The sequence below is a fragment of the Paralichthys olivaceus genome, chromosome 1 (genome assembly GCF_024713975.1).
Source record: "Paralichthys olivaceus isolate ysfri-2021 chromosome 1, ASM2471397v2, whole genome shotgun sequence".
Lineage (NCBI taxonomy): Eukaryota > Metazoa > Chordata > Actinopteri > Pleuronectiformes > Paralichthyidae > Paralichthys > Paralichthys olivaceus.
The window spans coordinates 26755594-26780068 of NC_091093.1; the positions used below are offsets into that span (position 1 = coordinate 26755594).

The 24475-nt window shown below is 42.9% G+C and overlaps 2 protein-coding genes and 1 long non-coding RNA gene across 5 annotated transcripts; 1 reads left to right on the forward strand and 2 right to left on the reverse strand.

Annotated features, from left to right (window-relative positions):
- Positions 1-1104: 1104 nt before the first annotated feature.
- wdhd1 (WD repeat and HMG-box DNA binding protein 1) lies at positions 1105-11848 on the reverse strand. 2 transcript variants are annotated; one of them, XM_069526386.1, is made up of 26 exons: positions 11705-11848; positions 11499-11595; positions 11036-11147; positions 10760-10911; positions 9735-9846; positions 9162-9212; positions 8967-9062; positions 8706-8798; positions 8270-8376; positions 8012-8153; positions 7716-7929; positions 7428-7615; positions 7075-7259; positions 6760-7001; positions 6482-6619; positions 6227-6383; positions 5840-5954; positions 5515-5646; positions 5198-5421; positions 4812-4951; positions 4639-4695; positions 4340-4371; positions 3897-4061; positions 3659-3801; positions 3414-3549; positions 1105-1560 (listed from the first exon to the last, which is right to left on the reverse strand). In XM_069526386.1, exons 2-26 carry the CDS (start codon positions 11573-11575, stop codon positions 1372-1374), a joined length of 3399 nt encoding a protein of 1132 aa, XP_069382487.1. In that variant the 5' UTR covers positions 11576-11595; positions 11705-11848; the 3' UTR covers positions 1105-1371. The 2 variants fall into 2 exon arrangements, with proteins under 2 accessions (XP_069382487.1, XP_069382482.1); XM_069526381.1 differs by having other exon boundaries at positions 7716-7926; positions 11705-11829.
- Positions 11849-11851: 3 nt separating this feature from the next.
- On the forward strand, positions 11852-23456 carry LOC109637206 (uncharacterized). 2 transcript variants are annotated; one of them, XR_011243177.1, is made up of 3 exons: positions 11852-11993; positions 13825-13903; positions 23317-23456. It is a non-coding gene; the product is annotated as an uncharacterized lncRNA (long non-coding RNA). The 2 variants fall into 2 exon arrangements; XR_002203243.2 differs by lacking the exon at positions 23317-23456 and adding an exon at positions 21997-22138.
- Positions 15258-17494, reverse strand: socs4 (suppressor of cytokine signaling 4). Its single transcript, XM_020099421.2, has 2 exons — positions 17355-17494; positions 15258-16600 (listed from the first exon to the last, which is right to left on the reverse strand). Exon 2 carries the CDS (start codon positions 16578-16580, stop codon positions 15387-15389), a length of 1194 nt encoding a protein of 397 aa, XP_019954980.2. The 5' UTR covers positions 16581-16600; positions 17355-17494; the 3' UTR covers positions 15258-15386.
- Positions 23457-24475: the final 1019 nt, after the last annotated feature.

The window sequence follows — 24475 nt, forward strand, 5'->3', positions numbered from 1 at the left end:
GTATTGTACTGACACACGAGAGGGAAGTCCAGAAGGAAGCAGTTCTTTAAATGTGTTCACAGTTTTATCAGACAGACACCGACTGGAATTTCTTGTGCAGGTGAAGTGAGTTGATGTTTTAAAGGTAAACTGAAAATATTTCCTCTGATTTAGTTATAAAAAATATTAATATCGTCAAAACTTTGACTTAGTATATTTCATTGATTTCAAACTGATCAATGAGCCAATGAATACAATGAGTGTGATCGTCGGTTGGTTTTTAAGATTACACAGAAACTATGGGACAAATTTTATGAAACTTGGTGGACGGATGCAGCGTCATGGAACCCTTTGAATTCAGGCGGGTTTTTTTTTTTTCTTTCTTTAACATTTTCAGCTTTCCCATGGATCTGGATTCTGACTTTGTTGGTGATGACCCCAAAGTTCAGTCTAAGTTTTTTTCAAAACATAAACCTTGCAACTGGAGGAATCAAATGATTTATCAATATAAATGGGCCGACATGAGTGTTTCACAGACATATTGGTATCAGGTTTATTGTATTTGACAAGTATTTTTATTCTAAATGCAAATCCTATGTTTGGATGCATTTGTGTTTTCCTTTTATTCAGATATTTATGATAAAGTTTATGGTTACACTGTAAAACATCAAACCTCCATTACTTTTCTTTGACATAATAGTTTGATAACAACATCTTGGGAGTCATTACCATGTTTTTAAAAATAAATCTATCTGCTATATAATACTGCAACCACCAGCAGCAAGCTACGAGTCAAACCTTTTCTTTCCAGTGACTACTCCAATAGTTAATTCCAGGTTTACGTGCGACGTGCCCGGAAAAACCGATCTGTGCAGCCCTGCAGAGACGCTCTCACACATTTCTGGTTCCTGCAGAATCACTGATGAAAACACTCAGCGTAAGAGAACACGACATGAACCAGAATCACTGTGATTTTTCACTGGAATCTAATGAGTTCATCTGAGTAAAGGTTCCTTGGAGGTGTACTTGAGATATTGTGCTCACAAGAATGGGACTCATCTATGGACAACCTAAAAAGGGACAAAACAAAAATGCAATGTTTCAATAAATCCCACAAATTTGAACTTTAAGCCTAAAAATGTACATTTATTCAAAAATTTAAACAGTGAAGTTTTTTTTTGAAACATAATATTAAATCAGCAACACTGACAAACACTGGAGCTGATGAAAGTCACCGATCCTTCACAACGTTGTGATTAAGTGCCACAAAACTCAGAGAATGTATCCAGCAGCAGATTTAACGTGTGGATGTTTCAACGATGTCAGGATGGACAGTTTTCACATATATGTCAAAAGCACCATGAACCAAACCTTAACAAATTAGTCAAACGTTTAATTTTTGTTGAACGCGAATGCTGAAAGTTTGGAGGCAGAATCCAAAGACTTTTTCTTCTTGGCATCGTTTTCCTCTGCTTCTTCTCGTCCGGTTTCATTTTCCACATCTTCTCCACCTCCTGCTCTTTTCCTCTTCTTCAGATCTGCTGCGTCTCCAGTTTGGCCTTTCGCTCTCTCTGTCCACGACTGAACCAAACAAACAGAAATAAAGGACATGAAGTGCACGTGTTAATTGGCGAACAGGACAAAGTGATTTTGTATTGTTCTCGTGTCTCCATCCAGACACACGCGGATGCTCAGGCGTGCGCTCTGAAAATTGCATCCTGTCACATATAATCACTGAAGACAGGCTGCATCTCTTCGGCCCGCTGGCTCTTTTTCTCTGCCTGCTTTTATTTATTTTTCCCTCCCTCTCTCTGCCGGCAGAGACAAAAGGAAGCGTTTTCCTGGACGTAATGGAGCCAGGATGAATCATCAGGCCTGGTGAGTGAGCACAGGCCCCACACACACAACACACAACACACAACACACTTCACCTCCAGCACACAATGAAGCACCGCCATTAACCCCACACACAAACATTCACAGAGCTGAGAGGTGGTTCAAGCTGTGACGTCTCACTGTTCAGTTGTCATTTCATTGTATTTGGAGAGAATAATGTAATTAGGAGCAACACACACACACACACACACACACACACACACACACACACAATCTGCTTTAACGACATTAAAGGGAGCGTACACACGTCTTTCTGCTACAGACTATAATTTATAATTCTGTTTACACTGCATACATTAGTTTTTACTCCATATATATTTTGTATCTCCTTACATTATTAGAATTATTGCTACTTATTATTACTTCACTGATATTTATTTCCCCATTGTTGGACTAATAAAGGATTATCTTATCTTATCTTAAGGTCAGGTTAGTAGCAGATAAGGTGAGTGCATGAGTGTATATAATATAACTTTAGATCTTTGAGACGTCTTCATCTAATAAATGAGTCTGAACCAAAACAGGCTGAAGCTGCTTTTCACTACGATGCTGCACAAAGATGGAAACAACTTCCTGGAGATTCTGTTCAGTTTAGTGAGAACGTCCAGACAAAACTGGATCAAACTAAATCTTAAATAATCTAAAGAAACAAAACTAATCACACTGGAACTACCCTTGAAAACTGCTCAGTTATAATTCTTCTCCTGCAGACTGACCCACACAAGATTATCATAAGATCAATGCTTTGTGCCCTCGCTGCCAAAACACACTCGACAGGGTTCCCAGGCAACAGGCGTCCCTCCCCCATCCTCCCCCATCGGCTCACATCCTCTTCCTCTGCTCTGTCGAGTGTCGTCCAGCTCTCTGCTGAGAGTCTTGATGTATGCAGGGTCAGGACCGATCCACCAAAGAAACCCACAGATTGACGTCTGTTAGCACTCAGGTGCATGAAAGGATGAGGCCTGTCGTTACGGAAACACGACCACAGCTGACATCGTTAACCAGGACACAGTTAAAGTCTGCAGGTGCTCGGAATATTTTATTGTCCACAAATGAATGATGGAGGACGGGGTTAATGGATCCGCAGCTGAAAATCACTGACATTTTTAACTGACGAGTTTCACTGATCAATTAGCTCTTCAGTAAAAACGATTTAACTATTTTCTCTCCGACTGTATCTCTCAACCTGAGTCCAGGTTTGCATCCGACTGTACCCGTCACAGATCTTCACCTAACAGACGGAACAGTGGAAGGATTTTACCCCAGAGAGCGGCGTGAAAAACGAGGAGCGTTCACTCTGCAGCTACTTCTGTGAACTGAAATGTCACCTGCACCAGCTCTTTGTCAAGATAAAAAAAAAAAGGAAGTGGAATCAGCAGCAGAAGGATTGGTTGTAGAAATGTGATGTCAATGTTGTGTTCACAGCTGATTTCCGCAGCCGCCAAGTGGCCAAAAATCCATTATCCCAAGTTGCAGCTGCCCATCTGTAACTTTAACACCATTACGTACTTCCTGAGGCTATTATCTTAATTTCCTACCAGTCGATCTTCTGCTGACAGCGTCCTGAAGCGTCCCATGGCCTCTTTGATGACATCAGTCTCCTCCATGTCAGGCTGGTCAAATACGATGCTCTTCCTGTTCTCCTCCATCCAGAGCTGGAACCCGGTCTTGGGTCTGAAGAGACAAAGAGTCAAAAACACAGCAGTTAAAAAAAAGAAAAGTGCTTATGAGCAAGAGGAATCTGTCTTTTCGCTTCAGAGGCTTAAATCGTTCCATATTTGACCTCTTGTTTTCAGTGTTGTCTGCTGGCGAGGCTGTAGGCGGGACCTCCGCTTGTTTCGGTTGATCCGCCGCCGGCTCCGTGTTCTCCTGAGTCTTCTTAGTGGCTGTTTTTGCGGCAGTCATCTGGAGCAGGGTGGACTGAGTCTGGAGAGGAAAGAGGGAAATCACCAATGGTCAACCTCAAGAGGACATTTTGAATATTTGATATGTTGCCGTGTTGTGTTTGGAGTTAAAGTTACCTTTGACTTGGGTCTCGGGGCCAGAGGTTTGAGGACGGGACTTTTGCTGGGTTTCCCTGCAGACCCACCGGGTAGAGCCGACTTCCTGCTGGACGTCATGTTGTCCAGGATGTTGGTCACTCGATTCTGACTTGACGAGGTCGAAGGTTTCCCTGATCCAAAGACCTGAAACCATTTAAACTAAATTATTTTCAATCAATAGTCTGTATTTACATTCCAAGGCTTCTGTGAGGTTCATGGAGAAACATTCAAAACTCTAACGCACAATAATGAATGTGATTTAATTCCTGTTTTATTGTCCTCATGACTGAAGACTTGTCCTCATGTCCTTTGTAGGAGACATTTTATACAATTTAAAGGCATTTTTGGAAAAACACCAGCAGATAAATCATCAGTGAAAAAAAATCACATAAGGCTGCCGTTAAAATATCTTGAGTTCTTACCTTGAAGGGATTTGCACGTCCTACTTTACCGACTGAAAAACAAATGAGTGAAATCAGGTGAACTTTCAGATTTTAAATATTTTAACTAACTCTGACATGATCTCTGAAAACACTGCAGCCTTGATACTGTACATGAGAATAATAAACATGATACTTTACATCACTTCTGTTAATTAATACGTATTATGTGTTTTGAAAATAACTTTTTACAGTTGTGGACAAACTACATTTTAAAATACTAAACCGCTAATATCTCTAAATCACAATGACAGTTATGATGCTGAGAGGTGTTGACTCACTTGGTGTCAGAGACGGCATCACCGGCGAACCCGCTTCTTTGGCAAATGGATTCAAACCTAAATGATAAGAGACGTGAATCATATGAGAAACATTCACTGGTGGCAGATTTGATTTTTACAGAGTAAAGAGGAACTACCGTTTCCTCGGAGACGAAGAAATAAGTGGAACTAACGTTTTCTGCTTTCTGTCATCTCCTCCGTCTCCATCTCCTGTCCGTCCTCTTCCTCCCCGACCTCTTGTTCTTGCTCCTCTTCCTCCTCCTGATTATGTCTGTTGCTGTGACGTCCTCCTTTGACCTCGCTCTGGTCATACCTGTCCAAAGAAGACGATTGTGACTCACACAGTCTTCCCCTTTGGGATCGTATCTGACCAAACTGCACCCTGGGAGTCGACATTTATTCCTCCCGTAAAGAGATGAATACAGAAGCTTGTACATTTGACTTTTAATCAAAGATTGAAAAAGACAAGATTCTTTGAAACACATGTTCCTGCGTCCTGCCGATCAAGGTCAAAGGATTTTACAGCAGTTTAAGTGACAGGTGTATTTTTTTTAATTACCCAGAGTGCCGTCTGATGCTTTTGTACTCTGGCTCCTCTTCCTGCTCTCCTGGCTCTTCTTCCTGGATCTGGTTCGCTTTCTCCAGGGCGATCTCACTGAGCCGCTGGGCGAGGGCCATGCGCCGGGATCGGGACGCGTATCGAATGGCCAGAGTCACCACGTTGTGAGTCATCTGCTCCGCCAGCTCCACACAGCGAAACTCTCTCTCCAGCTTACAGGACAACTGGAGGAAGAGGTCGAGAACGCATCAATCAGGAGACAACAAATCAGGGATCATTTCATCAAGTGCGGATCTTTCCACGGGTCAGATACTCACTGCAAACATCTTCAAGAGCAGCTCCTGTTGCTCCTTCTGGGACTGACTCTGTCCGTCCTCGTCTATCTCGTAGCCGCTGGACGACAGGAAGCTGTAGTGGTTGTGGAAGAGGACTGAACGCAAGAACTGCTCCTGGAAGATGACAGAAGGCGACAGGCTGATAAGGGACTGTGTGCATCCACATTTCAGCATTTTATCGACTCTCCGTCTATTTGAAACACTGGTTCAAATGGTTAAGTTTAGAGACATATGGTCTCGTTTTGCCGTTTTAGCATCTGTGACATTTACTGGATGAAGCTGCCTCAGGTATGTTCGGTGTGTTTACCTCCATTTGTCCTTTCTCTGTGGAGGTCTGACACAGAGGCATCTTGAAGGGCAGGATGGCCACAGCAGGTCTGGGCAGGGTGGGGGGGTACCTGGCGCCCTTACACGGAATACACCTGAGAGGACGAGGACAGACCGTTTAGATGGCCACCGAATAAAATGAATCAGGAATCCAGATCAAGTGAAAGCACCATGTTGCATCAACTATCTAAAACTCAGATGATTATAATGTCTGATAAGATATCGTTAGTTTTTATATTTAAAGTCAAACTTTTAGAGAGTTTATTGAGCTGTGACTCAATAAATGACTGAGGAGCAAAGTAAATATCTTATTGACCGTAATCTTCCTCTGAGACGTGAAACAGAAACGTGACACGGCAGAGTTCACCTGAGCTGTTGAGGGTTCTCGTGCACTCCGACCACCCAGTAGTGATCCGACTTGCTCTTGCACGTCTCTCTGGTGTTACACACTGGCGTCCATGTGTTTCCCAGGGAGCGGTTCAGCATCCGCACCACCCCCTCCGAATCCACGTAGCAAGGCGTGCCTGAAAAACCACAACACGAGCCGGCCGTAAGAATCCAGGAGAGAAACACCACTTGATTTTATATGTGTGAATATGAAGTTTTTTCTGGACAGACTGACCCTCAGCAGTGAAGCTGAGCCAGGAGAGGTGGGATCTGAGAGACAGAGGCAGCGGCTCGCCGTTGATGACTTGTCTCTTTCTTCGACTGAACTGCAGCAGCTGGACACCGAGAGCTTGTTCCCCGTCAAAACCTGTAGCTGAAGGCATGAAATCAAACACAAGCTTCGTCATGTTGGGAGGGACTGTTCAGTACAGGATTAAATACAGAATACATTTCTAATGGACAGTGTATTGGGGAAGAAGTTTGTTTATACTGGTACATAAATGTGTGTCTAACCCCGGTGGTAGACGATAAGCAGCTGCTCTCCGTGTGCGGCCATGCACACCACAGGTCCTGGAAGACTGAAGATTTCTCTCTGAACACCTCCGATGGAGAAGAGTCTGAGCATCAGCGTGCTGGTGGCGACCGCCACCCAGCCCTGACCCAGACACAGCGCCCTGGCGTCCTCGCCCTTCGGCAGGTCCACCATCCACTCCTTGTTGGTGTCCCACGATGAGAAGTGGAGGCACTGCAGCTTACTGCGAAGAGAGAGGAGCAGGTTCAGAGATTTGATTTAACTATTCACCCAAAAAGAGTTTAGAGGGGGTTTACCTGGCGAGCTCGTCTGTGCTGGAGCAGGCCAGCAGCACGGCCTCCTGGGAAATATCCGCCATGGTGTGACCCAGAGAGTTGGTGAGGTGCATGGCGTGGTGCACGGCCGTGTCGTGAAACTCCACGTCGATGGCATTATCCTGCTCGTCATTGTAACCTCGGACTATTCCCACTGAGTTCCACATCTGAGAAACAATTTGGACGTTATGAGAAGAACTGCACGTATTATTAAAATAATATAAGAGGGTCAAAATGATCAAAAATAACATGTTATCTGCATTTTACAGGAGAAGCTGCCAGTGGATTTAACTCTGACACGCTGCTCGTGGATTAAATCCGTCTGTGTCTCCTACCATGAAGCGGTGTGTGAGGTGTGCAGGGGTGGAGCCTGACTGAAAGGCCTTCTGAGGAGCAGAGGGCATCGGACCCTCATAGACGGGACGCAGGGGCACCAGGGGGACCGATGGAGGCACTACAGCGCTCCCCGTGTCATCGTCATCGTCCCCGAATTTGTCCAGACCGAGCTTCAGGGATCCTGTGTCTGAACAAAGATGTGCACGCAGAGATGGAGATTTTAAAATACAAAAAACTCCTCCGATCCCTCCCCTCACTCTATCTGAGATTAAACCTCATTCACTGACCCAGCGAGTTCTCGTCGTCCAGAATCGCCCCTCTGTTCCGAACGCGCCCAGTCGAGGGAATGAGGAAATCGTCGTCATCTTCGTCGCCGTCCACCACGACGCGTTTCTTAACCGGAGAGTTGGTGTCGCTGAGTCCTTCGTCCATGACTCTATCGTCATCGTCGTCATCGAACAGGTCGTCGTAGTCTTTTGCTGTTTTTTTCGCTGGAGCCTGCTGAAAGTCCAGCGACAGAAAGCATGAAGACAACAGCAGGACAAAGATACTGAGAACACCTATAAATATCATCCCTTGTTACCTTTGGTGCATTGGTGTCGGACGTGGAGACGCTGAGTCCGTCCAGCAGACCCAGGCAGCCCTCTGTGTCCGTGTAGGCGATCTGACTGCCGGACGGATGCCAGGCCAACCCGCACACTGTGAAACCCTTTTCATGCTTCTGCCTGCAGCACAGAAGAGAAAACTTTAACTGTACTAACCTGAATCTTCACTTTTCCTGAAACTAACCAAGTGTTTTGAAAGGTGGTGTGAAGAAAACAATAACAACTTTGTTACTCACCTTTCCACACACAGTTTGCTGTTCACGTCCCACAGCGTCAGTGAGCCTCCCACGCTGCCGGCCGCCACGAACCGTCCACACGGAGACCAGGCCAACACGTTGATGGGCTGCAGAGAAAAGACAATTTCAATGAAGAGAAAGAGCGGACAGAATCCTCACCGGGCAGCGTTAAACTGAACCTTCAGTTCTACTGATCATTTCAAACACAGACTTTCAAGAGGTCGTCACATTGGTACCACGATCACCTTTTTAAACTTTTCACTCCATCACTCGCACAAAAACATTATAACAACAGGAAAATCTCATAACATCAGTAGTTTCTGCTTTAGTTTCATCCGGTCAGCACAGAGGTGTTGTTTACCGAGGACGTAACCATGAACAGTGTGTGTGTGTGTGTGTGTGTGTGTGTGTGTGTGTGTGTGTGACCGGATCTCACCTGAGTGAGTAGATCGTCAGACAGAGTGGTCACATGATCCCAGGACCCTCGCTCGTACAGGTGAACCTTAGTGTCAACAGGAACCGCTAGAAACTGGGTTCACACACAAACAGTGTTTTGTTATTTTACATTTAATCTTCTGTTCTGCTTCTTAGATCATGTTTTTCACTGGTTTTATGGTTTGTTTGTTTTTTAATCGGAGGTGCATGTGCAATAGAAGACACCACGTTTTGTCAATCCACTGAACACAGAGCCACTGACCTTAGCCATCCTGGGCTGCCACGCCAGCCGACACAGAGACTTTGCATTACTGACGTCGTTGGTCTTCTGCAGCAGAGGCCAACTGATCACCTGAGTCTGAAGGGACACAAAGACGATCAGAGTCTTGTTGGATGAGGTGCACGTTAATACAGAAAAACAAATCGTTGAGAGTGAGGAGGCAAAACATTGATGTACCTGCTCCTCGATGTTCCAGACGACGACAGAACCATCACAGCTGGAAGACGCCTGTTTTTAGAGGGATAACGTTTAACAGATAAAGTTTCATATGAGCAGTTTTTACGTCACTTTAGTTTTGACATCAAATATCATCCAAAACATACGCCAGAAAAACAGTGACCGTTTATACATACAGTGATGAAGGAAGTACGCAAACATTTTTTACGATGATGAAAATGAACTTAAATAAAAGAACCACGTTAACTTCAGGGTTTACTGTCACCTGCCTGCTCTGATTGGATCAGGCGACCAATTACTTAGTACAATTGGAACAGATATTTGCAAATGTAAAGGAGTAAAAGTACCTGAAAATAAATAAAATGAAGTACAGTAATGAAGTAACTGGGTTCACTTCGCAGTTTTAAACTCAGCACAAAGCAGCAGAACTCAATGCATCATCTCACAAAGATAGATTTGTGTATTTGAGATTAAGTAAATTAGTAAATCTGATTAAAGGCTTCATTATGAAACCGACATCAAGACAAATCAACCAGAGTTGAATTTCCTCCTCCAGGGAGAAGAGCTACCCACCAGAAAATCATCTTTGGGGTCAAAGGTGACACTGAGGACAGGCGCTTCATGTCCCCGCAGCGTTTTCTGTTGGCTGCTGTCCGACACCTCCACCACCTTAACCATGAAGTCGCTGAGGGAGACAGAGAAAAGAATAAATGTGGTAGTGCAGGTTTCATCCCTTTCAACACGTGGCAGAATCGGAAAGGGCGTCAGCTTGAACCAACACAGCTGCAAATTGTCCAATCGATGAACAAGAGAAGCAAAATAACCCTGATCTCTTCCAGAATGCAAATGTCAAATCCTCTGTAACATCCTCAGATGCTCGAATTTTTACAATCAATACCACAGCAGAAATTACAAGTGTGAAAATAGCAGCATCAATACGGCGTCACGCTCTGTGCTTTCATTGCTGTGATAAACCTGTTGAGGGAAAATTGATTCTGGCAGCAGACAAACATTTATCTCCAATCAAGACTAATCATGAACTCAATCCAAAGTGCTGCTGTGCCTTGAAATATCATCTTGCTACACCGCTGCGTGCAGCTCATTCTGCGCTGGAACAACAACACCAGACCTAATCAGATCACAGTGTGGGTTAGTCGTGCTACGCACAACGGTGAACACAACAGACACGTTACGCACGACAGCTCCACCGGACGCCGCCGGAGAAGCCGGAGCGGATGAACGTGCGCGGTTTGACAAAGTGAAACTGACATGTGCTCGTCTTTCAGCACCGAGATCAAATCACCGGTGGAAAATATCTCAGGAGGAATCGATGCATCTGCTCATTCACCCGGACACACAAGTGAAGATGTCCTTCATTGTGAAAATAAAACTTTCCCTCTCACTCAGGATTACGGCCCAAAAAAGAGTCTCGCTATTGTTAAGGATTTTTCAATTTTGATTTTCGTTGAAACCAGCTAGTTTTCAATGATTATCAAAATTAAACCAGAAAGAATGAGATACAGCATCTGAGCTGTAGAGGTGTTGGACAGAGCCAGGTTTCCACTACTCCTGGTGCTTTGGTGATTATCTGTAAGTACCTGGATCCGGCGGCGACTCTCGAGCCGCTGCTGTTAAAGGTGACGTGTGTGGCGTTGGTGGTGAACCGGGTCAGGATTCCATCTGGGTCGCCATCGGGAAACGTGTGGATCTGCACCGTGTTGTTGGAGCTCGCCGTCACCAGCTTACCGTTCTGTGGACGGAGGAACGTGTCTCAATACACCACTGACAGCCGCCATTTTTGTTTTGATTTATCTCAAAATGTCTCAGTGGAAATCACAACAGGCTGAATCTGCAGGAAGGCGGCAGACACCGACCTTCAGTGCCAGAGAATACGCCTTTTCTCCGACGGTGATGAACCTCGGGTCGTCGTCGTCCAGACTTTCCCATATCCTGACATCTCCATCGTTTCCACAGGTGACGATGAACCTGAGGAAAGTTCAACCATGGTTAAAAACCAGCAGAAACAAAACCAAAGAACCGAAGCACATCTGTATAAAGCAGCAACACAATAATAAATATATAACTGAATCAACACAAACTGAACTTTATGATGTTTAATTAATCTCTCAGTATTTCTGTACACTTAAGTATTACTCATTACTTACTGATGCCCGTTTCCTTCTCTTGCAGGTTTCTAATAAAGGATTTTCTTGTCTTACAATGATCTGATCGTTTAAACAGCTACTTCAGCTTCACACACTTTCACTCGGTGATTATTTGCTGTGAAGGATCTGATCTCTTCCTCCATCACTTCTCCCCGGTTCTTATCACACTCACCTCCCGTCGTCATCGAAGCAGACCTCGGTGTGTCCCTCGGAGTGACCGTAGCGCATCGGCTTCCTCTCACACGGCATTTTGATTATTCCCCCACAAACTGAGACACACACACACACACACACGTCAACCACGAGTCAACGACACAACAACACAACACAGCGCGGATCTGATGCAACACCACAAACCCGGTGTGTGATCTAACAAACCTTGTTTCCTCCTCTTGTCCTTGTCCCAGCTGTCTTCTCCTCCTTCACGATCTCCCGCGCTGCGTTGAAAACAAGGAAACGCCGCGTCACAACTCCCGCCACCGACGTCATGACGCAGACGCCGGAAGTCCTCCCACGTTTGAGCCGCGCGGGAAGAGCAGAGTCAGATCTCAGGATTTTATGTTTATCTACGTTTGTGCTCAGCTTTAAATGCCTGAATGACTGAATGTGATTCGGTGAATAAATATGTTTTGTTCAAGTGTTGACACCTGAAGGCTTCGTCCCTCAGGTGAGTGGAAACCATCAGAAATAATCGCTGTCTTTAGTTCACTAATGTCGAAACTAGAGAAAACACGTGCAACTCAATAAAACAACTTCATCAACTCTTGTTTTTCACTATTCGCAGCTTGTTTCTTTGCATGTGTTGACGAAGTTGTTTTCTTAACTTGCACGTGTTTCTAATATTCTCACGTGCTTTCTTAATTTGCAGTGCGTTGAGCTCTCTCTGCCACTGTTCAACATTGTTGTTCTGTGATTAACCCTTTTTTTTTTTTACACATTTTTAAAAATTGATTATTAAAATAAAACTCTAGAGTCAGAGTTTTTTTGGTTCTATTTGTACTGAAATCAGCTAATTAAGCTTTGAATTACATTTTATCTGAATCACATTACAAAACCTCTGCTTCAGCTCAGCTCCGACTCTCCATCCTCCCTTTTGAGCAGCATCATCTCAGGGGAGGATTTGATTAGTGCAACAGGAAGTGCTCTGCCGGCAGACAACTAAACGTCTGAATATCACTGAACCATGATGACTTACAAGAATCAGGGACAATCACAGTGTGGATGATGCAACAGGCCTAAAGCCTGATATGTGTATTTATATGCTAATCACTGATGTATCAAAGAGTCCTGGATGAAAACAAACATTGCACTTCTTCAGTGTGGATATCAGATGTAACAGGAATCTGATGCGACAGATATCGGCTTTGAGCTGAAAAATGATGCTCACCAACCGGATCATACAAGATAACATTAATATTTCATGTATGTGGTTCAGAAAATCAATAGATGTGGCTCTTGATGCCGTCCACTGACTGAGCGTCCACATGCAGGCACACGAAGACCTTGACGAATGGTGGTGAGATAGAGATCTATGTTCAGCAGCTGCAGAGTCGTCCAGGTTTTGATTATCCACCTCCACCAGTTATTGCGCTTCCAGAAAGGTGGGACGCTCGCAGGAGATAACGTGAAATTAATGATCAAAATGAAGCGGCACTGGTCAAAATGTCTCCACTTTATTCCCCTAAAGCTAAAAAAACCACAAAAAAACAATGTGTCCTACTTTTCCACAATGCACAGTTGGCATTTTGCATATCACACAGGCCTTATAACGAGGAAAAAGTGCATTTCTGCTTTATAAACAAAAGTCATGTCAAGTCAAGTTCAAGAATAAAGTAGAAATTTCAATAATAAACTTGACATTTTAAGATTAAAGTTGAACTTTTCATATATGTCTTGTGTGTAAACACAGTGTGACCAACAGTGTTGGGTCTTTGATGCTGAGCATTGACGAGCTTGGAAAGATAAAACACTGGCAGCTCAACATTTCAGCTTTATTCTTGAAATACCTTGAAAAACTTCCTCTGATTTAGTTCAAGCTTATTCTCAAAATTCAATGTGTCTGTTTAATAAATAAGAATTTGAGGTTCAAGGCAAATTATTTTCCCCTGGGTTTCTGCTTCTATTGTCTTTTCTCAACCCTCTGCAGTGAGTTGATCTGTCATAGCAGGAGAAGCGTAGTTGTTACGAATACCATCAACAATTCCACCATTTTTCTACCTGTTACAATAAATCATGGCAGTGTAACAGTAACCCAACATGTGCCAACACCAAGACCCTGAAGTTGTTCAGCTGTTACTAACTAATTATTTTCAGCTTTTCACTGAGATTGGGGAAAATTTCTTAAATGAAAATAAGAAGAATCTTCCCATTGAGCTTTTAGTTGTGAAGATGATCTGGGGGTCTGGTGGTTTAATATAAAGACTTAATTAGTTCATTTAAAGTTTAAATTTAACTGAATGTTTGTGTCATTAAACTAATCTAACATCCTCAATCTGCAGACCGAACCGGATCCAATTCTCCAGATCTGATAGAAGAGATTGAAATTGTAAACTTTGATGAAGAGGAAAATCTACTCGGGTATGTTAAAGTAAAATCTTGACATCTGTTTGACAAATAGACATTTTGCTTCTGAAAACCCGGCATGATGAATATTTTATGCACTCTCTTGTAGCCGCCTTGGGGAAAATTATATATATTTAAATTTGTCACACTCCAGGTTGGAGAGACGCTAAATGACACATGAATCAATTTAAAAAATCTGAATTCCTCTCCAGTGATGAGGCTTTTTCATGTCCTTATCGCTCCATTTGCTCATGCAGAAGCGCTGGCATTTAGAGGTGTCCTTTGCAGAGAGAGCGGGATGAATTGTTTGCAGCTTGATACTTCAAAAGCTGAATTTTCCACACTATTAGCCTGTCTGACCGTGGCATGGCCCACGGCTGCAGCACGAGCAGGCTGCACGGATGAGCACAAGTTCTGCTGCACCATTAAACCAAGAGATGAGAAAATCCTGTGAAACATGCAGAGGCGGTGTAAATGACATTTATTGTTTTTTGCATCAGTGGGGTGAATACAATATATGCATGGAGACAAGAGGGCATCACAGTGATTCAGGTGGTTTTAGGATATAGTGCTTATAGTGAACTGTTCTCTATTCCACAGTTTTTCCAATGATAATACTGTAGAGGCACAACTGATGTTAAAATGCCAGTTTACAGAGGAATTATCAGCCATGATGGACAAAGACGCAGCTGTAGAGTGAAAAAGAAAGAAGTGACCAAACCTCTCATCAGTGCACTTATGCTGCCATCGTGTGGATGCAGAGAAGAAGGCAGCACAGTTGGATGAGTTCCACATGAGAGACAGATATCTTAAGGATTAATGGGTAATGCTATTGAATGGATGAGTGGATATGATAGACTACGACATATGAATTTATGATATATTGCATATTAGTAGATGCAGTTGGAGTCTCTGTTCCTCTAACCCTCAGTAGTATTGGTTGTGTGCAGGACGGTGCAATAGCAAAGCATCACATGAATGTTATTTGGCCTCAGCCAGGTGCCGTGAAAGGTGCAGTTCCTCTAGTGGCCGCTAGAGTTACCATATGCCATACTAGACAACTCTGATTGAGTTGATGTCAAATGGAAAGTGCTCCAACTCCAAGAGTCAATATTCCACAGAATGTGACGGTTAAAGTTTAATGTCTTGGCTTTTCCACTCCATTAAGGCAGATTTATTACAGGTGTCTCATAGTGTGACCTTGGCTCCAGTTAATGTCAATATGGCCAAGAGAGGAAAACCTAAATAGGAGGTTCAAAGTATCCCTTAGTACCCATGTGACAGACAGAAGGCCAATGAACCTTTCCAGGTTTGGTTGTTCTATCTCTTGATGCAGTGGAAACATCTTTAAGGCTCCAGTTCTGCACCATTTAGGCGTAAAAGGTTAGCAACAGCAAAGCTCATTTAATGGCAATATTTTTGCTTATTGGCCAAAAGAAGTTGCCTTTGCCTTGTTCAATCTTTGCCTCCCATGGTATGATGATGCGTGTTCTTTCCATCACACGGCGCAGGCCCCCTCACATTTAATGTGGTACTGCCTGAGGTAGTCCCTGAGCTGTGGTGGCAGTGGGAGGGTGTTTATGCCCTGGTATGTGGTGCTGCCACATATCGCAGCCCTGCACAGGTGCTGGAGGGAGAAAGGAAAGGTCCTTAGCAGCGGTCGGGAAAGCAGCGGCTCAAAGAAGAGGCAGGTGGCCGGGTCACTGTAGTGTCTCAGCAGTCCTGTCACGCTGGGATCCCGGTACATACACGGGTCATGCACGTCAAAGCTGAAGCGCTTGCCGTTCTGCTCAATGCGAGCATGCAGGGAGCGGCTGTAGCGGCGGAAGCTGACTGAGAAGAGGAACTCATCCTGGGCAGAGTCTCGGAGCAGGAATGTTCCCTCTGGTTGGCCCTCCAGGAGCTCCTCGGCCTCAAAGCGGTTCAACACACCCCAGTAAGAGGGGCTGTTGTTGATCTGGAGAAGATCTGGGACCAAGATGTAGTCAGTGTCGCCGCAGCTGCCCTCTGCTCCCCCATTAGGACAAGAAGGGTCCCAGTCCTCCAGACTGGTGCTTCCAGGCCCTGGGGAGCAGCAGATGTCGTCCCAGGAGAGAGGTGTCTGTGGGGGTGAGGTAGAGGATGATGAGACGTTGGGTTTCAGGGGAGCCTCCATCTCCTTGAGAGAATTTGGGTGAGTGGCATGATTTTTTATAAGGTGCCAGCATCGGGCCAGTTCAGATTTTGGTGAGAAGGGACACTTGTCCTGCATGAGCTCCGAGACATGGATCTTGCGTTTGGACCAGAAGAGCACAGAGAAGGGTCGTGAGGAGCCTGGTGGATGGTGGTGATGATGATGATGATGGTGATGATGAGAGCGCAGAGGAAAACACTGGCCCACAGCATCCTGGAACTTTTGCCGTAAAGAGCGCCGGCTCAAGGCCTTCCGACACACCACATCAATGTCTGCAGACGTCAAAGCATCCCCAAGAGTGCTGCAGCTACACTTTCTCTCTCTCCGCCGCCTTGGACAGGATGTTGACCGTACACCCAGCTCCTCTGTCCCCTCCGCCTCGAGCCCTCCTGGACTCATCCCGCCACTCCGAGAGCTCCGGGAGCGTTTCTTTCCCCTCCAGATATAACTGTCTGCGCTCCAGCTGCGGAGGCCACATTTGGGACGTGTGTCTGAGGCTCGTGGCTTCTTCTCCGACATTGCTGCTTCCTCTTTGTATTCTGTGAAAACAGACGGCAGAGTCAAAACATGATAACAGCAGCACCTTCACATTTCTGAATATGTAGTCCGTTATTATAAAAGCTGCTATAGATAGACAGTATAGAAAACATTATCCCAGTGAACAATGACTTCTTTCCTTTTTTCACCACAAAGTAAATATCCTATAATCCCCTTTATTGTTCCAGAAAGATATATTTCAGTGAGATTATCTTTAAAGAACCTTTTGAGAATGCTCAGAGTCTTCAAATTAATAAGATTTAAAAAGATTTCTCTTTCTTGCGGGACACCGAATTGTTTATTAAGATTTTAATGACATTTTGAGTTCATTAATTGATTGACTTTGATCACAAACTGACCAAAATATAACTTTCTGCACGTGCAAGACTAACATCTGATGATTTAGTACAAGACTAACAAAGTAGAAACTAAAATGATTGCAGTCTGCAGAAAACAAATCAGCTTCCATAAAAACCACAAAGGTGGAACAAGACAAAACTTTTGTGATTAATTTCTTCAGAGATGTTAAAGAGTGATAGTTTTGTTAAACTCCTTTTTCAAGCTATATCTTTACCCCTTAGATTTTAGCCTGTTAAAAAGACATTTGTCCTCGGCTGCAGTTTGCAGAGACAATAACTGACAATACAAAATAACAATCTAATCTAAAGTGAACAGACAGTGAACAGCAGGAGGTTTAATATCACAGGCTGGTAATCACTCTCTGCTGCTGCAGATTAAAATGAGAGATAATCTTACCTTCCCAACAATGTCAGAATGACAGCACCTCGTCCATGTTACGACCAGTCGTTCTCTGCACATTAGCGGACATGTGTGCCCAGCCTGCAGCCTCCCCAGCTCCAACAGACAGCAGACTGCTCTGCTTCCTATATAATTATGATGCCAAATCCCAGAGGGGGCAGCAGTTTCCTCTCCGCATGCAGGGCCAGGTCTGAATGAATGAGGGGAGGTGGAGAGGGGTCGGGCTGGGAGATGGGTAGGTGGGTGGGGTGTAAGGGGAGGGTGGTCTCAGGTTAATGGCAGCGAGACTTCCTCTCCCCGGCACTCCTCTGCACATTCATTGACGAATTCCATCCCCTGGAAAAAAACAAAAGATAAAAGATAACAAGAGCAGCCGGAGAGTGCTTCTTCATTCACAAAGTGAATTATTTCTGCTTGTAATTGTATTTCTGCTTATTTTAATTTCATTAGAGTCCCATAGCTTAACTTAAAGCATTAAAGCACATTTCATGGCGAGCTTTAAATCTGTTTAAGTCCGTCTGTGAAGGATGCCAAACTACACGCAGAGTATTCCTCAGGTTTACCTGCAGCCTGACGTGTTACCTGCCTTAATGTTGCTGTCTCTGCCTGATTCAGAATTCAGTGTGAGGAAACAAGCCAGCGTTTTAAAAAGCTTCACTTATCGATTGAATAACCTTTGAGTTTGAAAAGCCGGCAAGTGGACTCATCTGTCAAGGTGATGTCATACGCACAGTGTGTGTGTTTCGGACCGGGGCACTAGCTCATCTTGGAAGAAATTTGGGGAAATCTATAATTCATGAAACAAACAGACAACATCTATCAGACAAATAATATTACTCCCAGTGGTTTTACTGTGTGTGTGTGTGTGTGTGTGTGTGTGTGCGTGCGCCCTTTCAGTGCTAACAGATAAAGGATAGTCATCAATAAATGCCTGACATCTCAGATAATGTAGTGACACTCGACTTCCTCTTAACTGAATATTTAATGCCCTTCACATTATCAACACAGCCCGGCAGGATGATAACGCCACATGTTCTGGCAGACGACCAGATCAATTTATCTGACTGCAAACTCGGAAACAAAGTAGGAAACTATAAACTGTCTGAACTTTGGATCGAAGGATTTGACAGAACCAGTAAAAGGAAGATAAATAAATGCACTAACTTACAACTCAATATTAAAGAGAAATCAAAAAGTCCCATAATAAAAACAGTGAGTTTAAAAACATAAGGTGTTTTTCATGATAAGATGAACCACTGCGAGAAAGACAAGTCATTTAAAGTGGAAAACTTTAAAACAAAAAAGTTTTTCTTGCTATAGTCATCTTCTATTATTAGGTAAACTGATTACAACACAGGAGGCCTGCTGTTACTATGCAGGAGAAGAATAGAATATTGAGTAGAAACTCAATATTAACCGCAACGCTCTTTACGAAACATTGAACCACTTCACTGAACAACAATTGATTCTGTAGCATAATGGATTGGAGGAAAACAGAAACACAGAGAGAGACACACACAGTCAGAGGAAACACTGAGAGAAAGACATTAAAACTTAATTTATCAAACGAACCCAGCAAAGCAACAATAATGTCACTCACAAGTTTGCACACAGCCGCCGAATGAAACCACATTTAAATTCACTAGATCCTGATTTGTATTTAGATCTGCACAAACTCATGAATATCAGATCTTGATGACATCCTTGAATTATTCCCTGAGAAAGAAAAAATTTTGAAAAACACCCATCGAACCCAACACCACATCTCACAAGAAAGGAATCGTGAATCCGCTCCCTGATCTGGATCTGCACCAAAATGTAATGAGTTCTTCCCTGACCCATACCACACCCTCCCACCAAGTTTCAGGGTAAACCGTCCAGCAGTTTTTGTATAATCTTGCAGAAATATGTACCGATCAGTCACAACAAGCCTGTTTAATCCAAATCCTCTGCACTGCAACAAACACTCACTAAGTTAAGTCGTAATAATTTGTTGTAGATTTCATTGAAGTATTCCTCACTGGAGCGTGGTGCAGAGTTTCGTGCTGGAAACGCCTCGAGCGGTCGTTGAAATCCAGTCGGCCCATTAACCTGCTGCAGCCAGGACTCGACCAGGGGCTCGTATCAGTCCACATTACAGAGGCATCGATCCCTGGAGCAGCACTGTCCACAGGAGCATTTATGAATAATTGATGCTGCTCTGAATGAATGGAGACTCTTCCTCTCCTTGTATTTTTATATGGAGGCTATTTTCACTGACATTTATGCATTGAAGAGGAGTCAAAGTACAAAATGCTCGTGTTATGACCTCAGGCAGTTGGTTTGCACTCAGCATCAGATGCTCACATACACACACATCTGGGGTGGAATCAGATTATTCAATATCGGCCATATTTGTCTTCTTTTGCAGGTGCATTGGTACGATTTGGGGATTGCTCATCAAAACATTGTTCTATGATGCATTAGTGTTAGCCCTTGGTAATTGTACGTATAATTTCCATTCCCTTTCAGTTTATTATGTATTAGTAGTTTCTTTAAATTAAACATGACATAATTCGTGGATCTTGATGAAAATCTGGAGCTGCTAGATTGAATTCATTGGGACTATTGAGCCTCGTGACATTCTAGTTTGTAATGTGCCGAATTTTGAATCAGGGTTTTTGGTTGTTAGAAGTCAGAATCTGTGTAGTGTATATCTGTAGTTAATGTATTCTGAGGTGAGTTCGGGATTTGGTCGACAATAATCTTTGCTCTTTATGTTCTTTTCTTTTTAACATCTAAATTCTGTGCCTTGCTGCTTGGTACTAGATAGGTCAGATAGCTGAGCTCTTACTCACACAGAAAATCACTAACATAACACTCAACAGAAACCGTTTCCTGAATTCTAATGATATGCGTTTGATTCATAAACACACCGTGTTGTCATTTCTCTTCAATTGTACCTGCACAAACAGCTGCATGTTCTTTGTAAAAATGTGTGACGGAGGAGGAACATGTCTGTTTGCAGCAACAGGTTCTGCAAACCAAGAGAAAAGAAGGAAATACAAGAATCCATGTGAAACACACCTTTCCTGATGGAAGGAAGGATTAAGGTAGTTGGATTGAAAGAGAAGGCATTTTAAGCATAATGGGTCACATTGTCAACTTCTTCACTGTGAGGGAACAAAACACTGAAATACCAAACTTTGTGATTTATTATTAATGATATTCTGTTGGTACTGAATTTCTTAATGCAATCTACTACCATAGCCCCTGTGTGTGTGTGTGTGTGTGTGTGTGTGTGTGTGCACGATCATGTGAATTACAGAGATGGTAAATTGAGTCAGCAGGGAGTCTCTGGCTCCACTGGTCTCAGTTGTTTCCATTGATCCGTATCAGAAGAGTCGTCTGACCGCTGGTCAGCGCTGCACCTCGCTCTGTAGATACACCGGCTCTTGTTCCGTCTCATTTAGAGAAACATTCCAGAAATTTACCTCAAAGCAGATGTTTTGTTTGCGTGTGTATTTTTATTCTTGACAGTGTCTATGCATTATTCTGAACAATGTATGCATATTGTGGTTTTGCTCTGTCAAACTTATGCATGTTTTATTTACTGTGCATGCATTTATATTTCTGTGTATTCATTTCTTATTCTAACATTTATATCCCTCATTTTGGTTGTTTAAGTATTATGAGTCTTTGCTTTGCATGATTTGAATTAATTAGTAATTATTAGTATTTCCAAAATATAATGACATTTTCTGATCTGTAATCACTTTCATTGAGTTTTTGCAGAACTGGTTCCAATAAAAACTGCAGAATCTTTTCCCTTTTATGCTGAACTAGGATATTTACTGTGGATAAGTCTTTACATAAGCATAATTCTGCAGCAAAACTTTTTGAATATAAGCCCTATATTACTCAACGCCATTACGAGTGTGACGGGCTGAGATATTCATCTGCTGTGGACATGTGAGCTTCTGTATCGTCTTTCCTCAGGGGAGATTTATTTCTGCCTGCAGCCGCTCTGCTTCCCGCAACCAAGGTGCATTCAGAGAGGCTTCTCCTCTTCGTCATATTAGAGAGGGCGAAACTCAAGCCAGGCTGGTTGCTAGACTCAGCACACACGCACGCGCGCGCACACATACACAGACACTCACAGTGGTTTATGGATATTTTTACCCAAGTGCATCCCCTGTATGTGAATGCATTTTCCTGCTGTGACAGAGGGGGAGAATTTAGTCATGATATGAAATGTTGGTTGTGTGTATCAATGCATTGAGTAGACAACGGTGAAGCCAGAAAACTGTGCGTCTTGGACATGAATGATCGGTTTAGTTACTTTTTTCAAGGTTTTACAATATTCCACTAAACGTGTGGTGTAAATGTGCAATGCACAAGTAAAGGTGAATGAACATGGATGTTAATGTGAAAACTGAAGCTCCTGATGCAGTGAAACAGAAAACTTCTCTCTGTTACATCTATAACTAAAATATTTCAGCTGAGTCATGATCTGTGGGACTGATGGACACTACTCTTCATGATTCCTATGTGAATGATTTGTGTTTAATTGTTAAATACCTCAATATCTTCAGCGAAAACACAACTATCATGTTTCTGTGTCTCATTCGTTGAGTGTCACTTATACTGTTTTACACAGACTTGGACCAACAGTGGACTTTGTGGAGGAGCAGTGGTCTGATTTTCATAATTACACTTCAACCATCAGACGAGACACAGAAGAGCAGCTGTGTGGTTTGCTGTTGTGTTGTAAACCACAGTCTGAGTATTGATTACCTGAGGATTTAATTGTGTGCTTTTGGGAGCTCCTCCATTGGAGCATGACATCATATCCTAGCTTTTCCATTAACGTCTGAAAACAAAGAGATTTCAAACTTGTCTGAGCTCAAACCAGTGTCCAGCATCAGGAGAGAGAAGCAGTTTCTCCTGCAGGTTTATTAGACAGTGACAGACTGAGCACCAGAGGATCCCTGACAACCAGTCCGTCTCACATCCTGCCTGTCTGCTGACCTCTAATGCACGGAGGAGAGAGCCGGGGAGGGGATCGTTCGAAGAGGCTTATGTGCCTCTCGCTCGTCATGTAAACATTTGCAAACTCCAATGAAAATCAATAGCAGAGAGGAGAAATTCCAGTAACTCTGTATCCGTGCACACAGCTTGTCTTACAGCGGAAGCCTGGGCCCGGTGACAGACACATTAACATAAAGAGCCATGAAACATGGTCTGCATGAAAACTGGAGTTTGACCAGTTTTATTTTAAACTGTTTGATAAAAGTCTCTTTTTTTTAAATGACTGCTTCATTTTCTGTGCCACTAATCATGAGTCAGTCTCATCTGTCAATCATGACTTCTCAACCTGTTTTTACATCATCAAAAATCTAATTAAAACCAAAGTTGTCTTATTATGACAGAAACCATCTACGAGAAACATTTATTCAACGTCTTTACACAACCTTTTGTCCGTGTCCCATCTGCCAACATAGAGGAGGCAGGGACTATGGCCTGTAATGCAGCCTGATGCTTTGGCTTCCCTTTTTGAGAGTAGTCATGTCATCCATCTTTATTTTGCCTGTTGTCACTGATGTTCTTCAGTTGTCCTTTCTGTGAAGTGTCTCGCTTCAGCTGTTTTGAACAGAATTGTATATAAACTGCATTTTCAGCAGAAAACACACTTTCTGGTTATTTCTGTTCTATTAAGCATTTGTATGAGTAACTTATCCCATGGTAGTTTAAAGAGCAACATATAAAAATCAACACATGAAATCTTACTAAACTAATTTTGAGCACATCCTAATGATCATACAAAGAGTAGATCAGCAAATTACACGTTTCCCCAGGTATCAATCACTTCCTGTGTGAACAACTGTTAAATGCATTGAAAACAAAATGTTGCATACGAACATGTTTGCATGTGTAATGAAAAGCTGCTGGCTCGCTGTCCATCTCCCCATGATAACAGACACGGACAGGACACCCTGCTGTGCCAGTGAGACCCAGCCTGCAGCCATCAGCATGTCTGTGAGCAGAGGCCACACGAGCTGCTAATCACCACTAACACCATTAACTATAATGTTTAGTAGCAGCAGGCGGTTATCTCCCATCTGTTATCTGCACTCGTCATCAGCAAGAAGAAGAAGAAGCTAGAGGAGGAGCAGAGACGACGATCACTCTGCAATATTGTTTTAACAAACTATTATAAACTGCTATTTAGAAATAAAAGAAGGAGATGCCCATAATGTTACACTTTTTTCAATCAATAATAGGAGTTGCCTTAATGTCTGAGACATTTAAATATACAAATAGTTTTAAAGATTATAAAATTAGTTTTAAATACACTGCACCGGCTTCATGATCAGTCAGTCGGTTCTGAAGATATCTAACTGCATGCAGTTCAGAGGAGGAGCTGTGTTTGGCATCAGTCGACAGCAGGTGACAGCAGAGAGACACGGCCGAGGCGCTGGTGAATGTTGGACGTTATACAGACACTTAAATATGTGTTGAGCTCTGCCTGTGTGTAAAACTTAGCTTTTAATACTCAGTCATCTTTTGATTTAAGATATGTTTTTTTTTTCATAAAATGACAGTGACACAGAAAAGTGTGTATCAAATGCTGGAAATGTCAAAAAAAATTATATCTAACTTTATTATATTCATATTAAAATTTTTCCATATTACAAAAGTAATTGATTGATTTATTAATTTACATAAACTGGGGATAAAAGTCTTAAGAATTAGATCCCTTGGTTTTATATGATAAATGTTAGTTCATAATAACACATCAGCTATTTTAAGAGAAAAATAAATGAATCCCGAGCCAATTCAACACCACAAAAGTTGTTGATGCTCGTCAGACTGCTCTGACTTTAAGGATTCGATTTTAAATTAGCTTATAAACACCTCACATAAATGTTAATTTGGGCAAAAAATGTTTTACCATATGAGTAACAAACATTATTATGTGCTTTCACTTTTGGCAAACTGGAGTCTCGAAGGTTACGAACGAAATAAACATATTATCATATACTTTGCATTTTAACATGTTACATGTCTGGAGGGAGGCATCTCCAAAAACAGCTTCCCCCTGAACCTCACTCTCATATAGACAACAGCTTTTCACT

Coding starts and splice junctions, on each gene's coding strand:
- wdhd1 (XM_069526386.1), bottom strand. CDS start 11,575: ATGCCGTGTGAGAGGAAGCCGATGCGCTACGGTCACTCCGAGGGACAC. Junction 8,377..8,705: donor CTGACGATCTACTCACTCAG/GTGAGATCCGGT, acceptor TTTTCTCTGCAG/CCCATCAACGTGTTGGCCTG. Junction 7,616..7,715: donor GGACGACGAGAACTCGCTGG/GTCAGTGAATGA, acceptor ATCTTTGTTCAG/ACACAGGATCCCTGAAGCTC.
- socs4 (XM_020099421.2), bottom strand. CDS start 16,580: ATGTCGGAGAAGAAGCCACGAGCCTCAGACACACGTCCCAAATGTGGC.